Raw genomic sequence first — 8616 nt, 5'->3', positions numbered from 1 at the left:
ATAAATTAAAATAAGAATATGAAGACTATGAAAATAAATAATCATAAAACTAAATAATTAGTGAAAATTATTAATATATATAGTATGAAAATAACTGAAACAATAATTAAGGATATGTTTTTTTTTCCATGAAAAGATTTGGGCGTCAGTCTTATATATTATAAATATGGGTAAAAATATTTGGTCGTTCTTAATTAGGATGGTATTAAATGTTTTTATTTAATAATTTAAGTTTGAAAACGGTCTTTTAGAGTAATGTGTCATAGAAGAGAGTCCAATGTCAACGTTACACATGTGAGATGAATAATGTAAATCAAATATTTAAGAGTATAATATTTTATTGTGTTTATGAAAAACAAAAAAAATGAATAATGATATTCATAGTTATCTTGTTGTGAGGCTGGTTTTTTGCTTTATTCGATTAAGACATAAAAAACCAAAATTTTTTCCAATTTTTTGTGCTAATTTTTTCCTTTATTATTTTATTTCCTTCTATTTTTTCGTCTTCGATCTAAACAAAGTTTTAATTCGATTTGTCAACATTTGTCAAAGTTATAAAATATTTTGGTGTATTGTAAATATTGTAACTGTAATGGACAAAAAATATTAAAGTTGTTGATATTATTATTTTTATTCATGATGGTTCTTAATAACACACTTATTTACTAGTAATGTTGTTATCATTTATCATTCTGACTTGTTTAGGTGTCAAGGGTAAACGAAGTCGTTTATTCATCATCCAGCATGGTAGGGAAGGTGTCATCTCAGCATTCTATTTGTTTAGTCATCGCCAGAAAGAGTCGAGGGACCACATTGGTGCCCGAACTTGAATCTGAAAGACCAATATAGATAATTTTAAATTTCGAGGACCAAAATGAGTAATCGCGTGAATTTCAATGACTAAAATGGGGATTTAGTCTTGTTACTGTTGTGTTGTTGTTGTTGTTGTTGTTGTTGTTGTTGTTGTCGTTGTTGTCGTTATTATTATTAGAGTAAAGTATCGTTTTTGTCCCCAACGTTCGGGGTAAATCTTATTTGTGTCCCTAACGTTTAAATCGTTCTATTTGTATCCTAACGTTTGTAAAAGTGATTCAATGTTATCCTGCCGTCAATTACACATCATGAACACTTTAGTTTGAGTTTTAAAAATCTCTTCTTGAAGTTAGAATACAAATATTTGGGATAGAATCAATGATCCACTCCGAAAAATAGCTCATCAAAAGTTGAAATTAATTCCTACAACATTTACATAATTCACTTTTCTAGGAACATAATTGAATCTAAACACAAATAGTGGGTATAATATTAAAATTGAACACATCCAAGTAAGACCTAATTGAGAATGAATACATCCAAGTGAGAATAATTGAAAAATATAATATGATTTATTAGTATAATTGATAGTAGCATAACAGTGAATCACTTTTATAAACGTTAGGGATACAAATAGGACGATTTAAGCGTTAGGGATACCAATAGGACTTACCCCAAACGTTGGGGACAAAAACGATACTTTACTCTTATTATTATTATTATTATTATTATTATTATTATTATTATTATTATTATTATGTTTGGAATGAGTTTTGAAGTGGGTTATAAAATGCCCTCCTTATGAGTTTTACAAATTAGTGTTAGATGAGAAGGAAGATATTAGTGGTGTCAGTTGTTTCTTGTCCCGTTGTTCTGTGAAAACACAATTTCTCTTGTATGATTAAGTGGTGATGAGTACCGATGGTGGTCGTTTTCCATTCTACGCCGTGCAAAGGGGTCGTGTTCCTGGCGTGTATCGCTCATGGCAAGAGTGTGAGCAACAAGTCAATGGCTACCGAAACAGCGAACACCGTGGGTTCCGTGATTTGGTTGAGGCTATGGCTTGGCTACGCAGCGCGGCAACTCTTCCCGCCCGTCAGCCAACACCACCTATTCAAACGGGGAGAAGAAGACCTTTGAGGTTGTTAGAGGAGGCCTTCTATTCAATCTCTTCATCCCAGCAAGTATCTTCCGGAGTAGTTCCATCGAATAGCCAGAAATGTGGTAGTGGCAGCAACCCTGATGAACAGGGAGGTGAGATGTAAAAACTTTACTTTTAAAGCTTTTATCAAAGTTTTCATTTAGCAAGCTTTTAATGCGAAGTGACTGTGATGTTGTTAATGTGCAGTGGTGGGGCCAGTAAGTGAGAGGGCGTTCATGCATGTAGAAGACATGGAGTTAATGTTGCTGAGAGCGTGTTCGTTCTTTCAAATTGGTCCTCAATTTTTGTTCCTCGAAAAATCAACCCGAAGGATGATAATGTGCTTTTTGGTTTCATGGTGGTTCTCCCCCACAATGGCAGAGGACTAGATCTTGTGGCTCACGATTTGTTGTGCTACGAAGAACGCTTTACTCGTCAAGAAGTTTCATTTACAATGTTGGATAAGATTCTTTTTGCCATCGATTATACTATTCTTGATTACAACCATCGCATTGTTGTACATGTCACGGCGCAGTTGAATCAGGACAAGAAGGAAGAAATTGACCGATTGAACGAGAGAATTCGTAAACTGGAGCTTGAAAACAAGTAACTTTGGAGACAAATTGAAATGTTTGGAGAAATGTTAGACGAATAGGTTGACCATAATGCTGTTCCTGTATGTGATTCTTTTTTAAAGTTTCCTTTTGTTTTGATAAGATGAGGTAGTTGCAGGTACCGGGTTGTAAGGGATGATCTTGTTGGTGTTTTGGTTGGATTTTTAGTAACAAAGATACTTAATCTGGATCCTAATGGAATACAGTTTGCCGTTGGGTTCCCTCAAGGTGTAATAAAGTAGTTGTTAACTTTTATTTATCTGGATCAACTGGTTGAAGTGGGTATTCTATGTTAGATAGAAATATGTTATTTTGTTAACCTTAACTCGATGAATGTTCATGGGTGTATTGAAGACGATTCTCAGGTCCAAGGGGGGTTTGGAAATTTATATTTTCGAAAACTGGTTTTCCAGAAAAAAGAGATACAAGGAATGCAAGTAGGAGCTAATATTATCCAATAAATTCATAGAATAATAAGCTAATGCAATTAACAGCTTATATTTATAAATTGTATGTTGACATCTCTTTCTTCAAATTTGTTGTAGCAACATGTTGGGATAAATTACTAATGCTATGATTAATAATTAAAAACAAGAATCAATTGGTGCAACAAAAATTATTACAGGCAATTTTTCTAATTATCATTTAAAGATATAATTATTATGAAAATAATTTTTTATTTGACAATCATTTATGAAATTCTTGATAATGAAATTTAAAGGATCAATAAACTTAAATAAACTAATGAGTCATCAATTCTTTTTTTTCCTTTTAAATTGCTTTGCATAGAATAAAATATTTTTATCTAATTTTTAAATTATTAATTATATAAAAGAATATTGTATTTAAAATTTCCGTACATGAATATTCACTATTAAATTTAATCTTTTTTTTCTACATGGATTTGAATTGGATCCTTCTATTTTTATAGATTTGAGTACATGAATTTTTACATGTAAATTTAATTTACTATTTTCTTTTTAAACTTCTTTGTATTGGATAATATAATTTTTTTTAAGTTTTTAAATTATTAATATTGTAGACGAGTATTGTATTTGAAATTTCAGTTAAATGTATTTTTTAATAACTTTTTTTCGATGAATTTATTTAAGTTATACCACAAAAAATTAAATAGTCAAGACTCATATTTAAAATACAATACTCTTCTACAATGATAATGTAATTTATTCAAACATATTTACTCTTAAGAGAAGATGTGATAGGAGTTATTCGTCATTAGTTCATACAGTCTTTACAAAAGAAAGCTTTTGAAAATTAACTTTGGGTGAGGCTGGCGTGTATCATATATATAGCTCTTAAGCAAAGGTGAGTAGTCCTTTCATCTGTCATGTCGCCGTTACCCTAAGGTCTAAAACTGTGCATATGAGAAAATGCATAGCAAGTGAGGGTGAAAGGGTCATTTTAATCTTGTTGCTTCTTCTATAAGTCTCGTTGGTGGTTTCGTGAATAATTAAATATATTTCTTTTTTTTAGACATGTGATACAAATTTTTTTTAAATGGAATAATAATATAGTTGTGTTTGTTTAGCTGGGCCTAGCTCACTAATGGGCCATGATATGATATGAGCCCATTTCATGGTTTCATATAACACATGTGGAACTATTCATAACCATAGTCCGTGCAAGTTTGAGCAATGGAGACATGTGCTACTGTGGAAGAGATACTTGAAAAAATGAAGGAGCAAGTTGATGCACAGAAGGAGAAAAATAACGATGTCTCTCTCGCTTGGTGAGTAAAGCAATCCCAGTGACACCTTTGTGATTCTTGTTGTGTGTTATCTTTCTCCTGACAAGTCAAAACATGGTTGTGTTTCGAGCAATAAGGTCGCTAAAGGGACGGATGGTGGTGACGGAACCACCGACGACGACCATATTAGGTTCATCCGGATGTTTTAGGAGGTTAGTTTTCTGCAGAACATGTTGTGGCCATTTTGTATGAATTGAATAGTTGTTACTAAGTTTAGCCTACGTGGAAGTATGTGGTTGTAGGGATATTGCAGATAATAAACCGAAATGAAATTACCAGGGAGGTCATGAAGACCCTGGATGACCACATTAGGACTATCTCCGGGATGCTGGTGGATCATGGGAAGATTCTTCAGTCTCTAATGCTTGCTATTGGTCCACTTGCCAACCTGAAGAAGGAAGTCGTATAAGGCAATGCATAGATGGTTGCATGTAGGAAGACACGAGCAAAGGCGTCGGATCCACAAGAGGCGACAGTTGTTAGCAAGGAAGCTGCGGGAGCAAAGCGTGGTGCCATAAAGCTCTCACATCCGCTGAAGCCAACAACTAGAGGGGACACGTCCCGCCAAAGAAAGACACAAAAGAACGGAAACGGTGACACCATTGCGTCTGCTAAGTTGAAAGTAAGTGAAGTTATTTTGTTTTGGCAATTTACTTCCAAAAGTATGAACTTAGTTGTTTCATCGTTTACTGTTGGTGCAACATAAGTTAACATTCGAAGACCAGGATTCTGTGTCAATAGAAGGTAGTGACGTCTGGAAAACTGAGCATGAGTCATCGTTCACATATCACACACATCCTGCCTTCCATGTTGCATCTAAGATGCCGTAGGTAATGAGTTTACTGTTTGGGTGTTTAGTAATATTTCTTTCCTTTGTGAAGTTCCCTTGTGTTAGTCCAAATGGAGTTAACTTACATGGAGTTTGTGTAGCTTTGCTTGGGTAGTGTCTCGAATTGGTTTTTGGCCACCAGAGGGAATGCATTTTCAGGGGTTGGAGTTTACTATGACCGCTTATATTTTTTTGAAGAATCTGGATGAACGGTACATATGTATTCGGCTTGGCTTGGTGAATGTGAGTTGTCACAATAATACACTTGAGCAGTCTTCAGTTATTGGAGCGTGATCATGATTGTTTACTGTTTCTTTTGGTAGGGAGATTCTAGTTGCAGATGAGCACTTACAGGATGATCGCCGTGCACTGTGGAGCCTGCAACCAGGACACCAAGTTGTTGACGACGTGAGTAGTGGTTAACATACGTTCTTGTTATATGTTGATGTGTGGGAAGCCTTTATATCACTATTGGGTAACCATGTTTCCTTCAACAGGTTATCAACATGGTGGCCTCCATGCTCAGCTTCGACAACATGTCTCCTAAGTGGTTTTTGCCAACCACCTTTGCGGTAAAACTATGTTTTCGTGTCAAAAAAAGTGTGCTAACCATTTTTGTTTTCATGAGAAGCTTTAAATGAATATGTCATTAAAATAACGGCTTAAAAATGTGTAAGTTAATAATTAGAGTTGTGACAACATTTTCTTGTCAAGATGAAAGATAGAAATAACATAATTCATGTTTGATAACTGAAATAATAGTCTGATTATTTATGGAATAAGAATAAAAAACCAATAATTTAAGGTTCAAAGAAACTATGTTGCGTAGTGGTTTTTGATTTCTTATCCATGGTTAATTATATGGTGCTTGTAGATTGGTGTCCAATTATTGTGTAATTTTTTTTAAGAAAAATTTAATTATTAAAAGTTAATTTACGTTTATAATTTCTGAATTGAATATTAATTTTTCCTTTTTTCTTATGAAATTAGACACCGTTGCCTAAAAATTATTTGTCAATAGCAATCACTTTTATTCACTCGTAACATAGTGAGTACAGTACTCTTAGTAAAACCTGAGGCGGTTGATTTGTGTTTGTGTCTTATGTAAAACTGTGTTTTCATGTCCAGCAAATTGCGCTAAGTCCTGTCAACCATAGCATTAACACTTTTGAATTCATCCGCACTAATTTCATGGGCTATGTGGATAACTTACATCGGGTAACAATATATTTCTGTACTTTAATTGACAATGGTCCTCTACCTTTAGTTTAGTGTTGTCTTAGACAAGTGGATAAACTCGACTTCTCATGTGCTTTTAACAATGTTGGTGTCTCGTAACTTATTTGCTTGATTTGTACAGATATATGTTCCGATGTACAGGGAGCAACATGATGGGTCGATAAATGCCGGTTAAGAATTCCTGAAAAATATTTTCTAAAACAGCGTTGCAAGTACAGTCTTAACCGATAAAATTTTCACTATCAATTTCAATTGCATCACAATTAAAAATAAATAACCGGGAATAGAATTCTGGGTCATTTCCCTAAGAGTTGACACGAGGCAAATTTTGGTTAGGATTTTTCTTATTTTTTTTTTTTGAAATTGAGAACGGAAAAATAAATAGCTAGGAATTAAAGCAATGAATAACTAACAAGAGATGATAAGTATTCAAAATAAAAGGCCTTGGTTAGGGGAGAGAATTAGAATTTCTATCCTTATTGTCTTTCCCAAGTGGTAAAATAAAAGTTCATTGCTCCCACTTAGTCATCCTCTAGCAATTAAAGGAAAGTCAAGTGGGCATCACACACTCTAGCTCACAAGTTCTAGTCACTTTATGGGGAAGGAATAGAATTGGTGAGAATTGAGCTAGCCAGCACTTTCCAATTACAGATTAATACTTGGGTATAACAACTCAAGGGGATCTAATTACTTAACCCCCAACCAAGTTGGGAGCTTTACTCCATTAACATGAATGCCATTTTCATAAACACATGGTAGGTGTAAATAAAAGACATGATAATTATGAGAAATTAATTAAATCGAAATTGGCACTAACAATAATTAACAAGGATCAAACAAATAGTAAAAATAAACATAAAAATAATTCAATGCATTAATAAAATCCAAGAGTGACAAGATCCAAACATGAATTCAAAGCAATCAAATGGAAAAGAGTAATAGAGGTACTAGAGAAGAAAACTATAAGGACAATGACTCTATTTAAAGGTAGCAGCAGCTCTCTCAAGATCCAATTCAAAGCAAAACTAAGATTATCAAAAATCTTAGAAAGAAGTAGGTGTTTCTCTCATTAGAATTCTAAAATAATAAAAAACTAAAGTGAAAAGTGAAGTGTGTCTGGTCTCAGCTCCATCCCAACCTCTAGTCTGTGTTTTCGGGCTTGAAACTGGGTCCAAATCAGCCCAGAAATCGCCCCCGGCAAATTTTGTTAAGTGCAGCATGTGACGCTGTGTCACGCATACGCGTCGTCTGAACTTCTGCGCTGGTCACGCCTACGCATCACTAAAAGACGCTCTTGATCACACGTACGCGTCAGCCATGCGTGCGCATCGCTCCTCGCTTCTCAAGTCGTTAATTTCTTGTGTTCCTTCTACTTTAACATGCTTCATCTTCATCCTTTAAGCCATTCATGCCTTATAAACCTGAAAACACTTAAAAAACACATCACAGCATCGAATGGTAATAAAGGAGAATTAAAAATTAACAATTTTAAGGCCTAGCTAGGAAGCATGTTTTCAATCATAGCACAAAATTAGGAAGAAAACTTAAAAACATGCAATTTACATGAATAAGTGTGAGAATAGTTGACAAAATCCATTCAATTCAATACAAAATATATCATAAAATAGTGGTGTATCACAACACTGGTACCTGATTATTGTGGATCTGGTGTTCCACAGGCTCATTTACCTAGATTCCGCAAAGAATTCATCGGAACGAGGCTAGGATTACTCAAATGAAATATGTGGCGAGTACACACTACATGACCTTTACCAACTCCTCATGCATTTCATGCATTAATAAATGACTTCCACCTTAGTTGTAGGTCATATTTTGCTCTGCCTCTTTGTGATCCTCATTTACTTAGTTTCAATCTTCAATTTAGTAAGCCAGTGTATAGGGGGCAAATACTCTGATTGGGAGTTATAGTTTCATAATAGAATATAGAACTAAGAACTTAATATGCAGCAGTGGGCAAGTGCTAAACCAAAGTTATTTACAAAGACAAATATATTTATACAATTTCAAAATTATGGACAATGTATTTTAGAAAAGAAAGAGAAGCCTCTTGTACCAGCAACATTGAATTGATTTATAGTTTCACTTTTCATCCAAAAATTCAAAGGTAACAATCATAAAGCCAAAAACCATAAAAAGGAAAGTCCAACTAAATTGTCTACTACTATGAATCTCTACTCTAGTTTTTAAGCTC

General features: G+C 34.1%; 1 protein-coding gene across 1 annotated transcript; it reads left to right on the top strand.

Moving 5' to 3' along the window:
- The first annotated feature begins 1724 nt into the window (after positions 1-1724).
- On the top strand, positions 1725-2810 carry LOC107470270 (uncharacterized). The gene is made up of 4 exons (XM_016089664.1): positions 1725-2067; positions 2162-2172; positions 2286-2560; positions 2687-2810. The coding sequence occupies exons 1-4, from the start codon at positions 1725-1727 to the stop codon at positions 2808-2810; spliced, it is 753 nt and encodes a 250-aa protein (XP_015945150.1).
- The last annotated feature ends 5806 nt before the right edge of the window (positions 2811-8616 follow it).

This window comes from Arachis duranensis, chromosome 10 (genome assembly GCF_000817695.3).
Source record: "Arachis duranensis cultivar V14167 chromosome 10, aradu.V14167.gnm2.J7QH, whole genome shotgun sequence".
NCBI lineage: Eukaryota > Viridiplantae > Streptophyta > Magnoliopsida > Fabales > Fabaceae > Arachis > Arachis duranensis.
This window is presented reverse-complemented; position numbering and strand designations above follow the sequence as displayed.

Coding starts and splice junctions, on each gene's coding strand:
- LOC107470270 (XM_016089664.1), top strand. CDS start 1,725: ATGAGTACCGATGGTGGTCGTTTTCCATTCTACGCCGTGCAAAGGGGT. Junction 2,561..2,686: donor AAACTGGAGCTTGAAAACAA/GTAACTTTGGAG, acceptor AGGTAGTTGCAG/GTACCGGGTTGTAAGGGATG.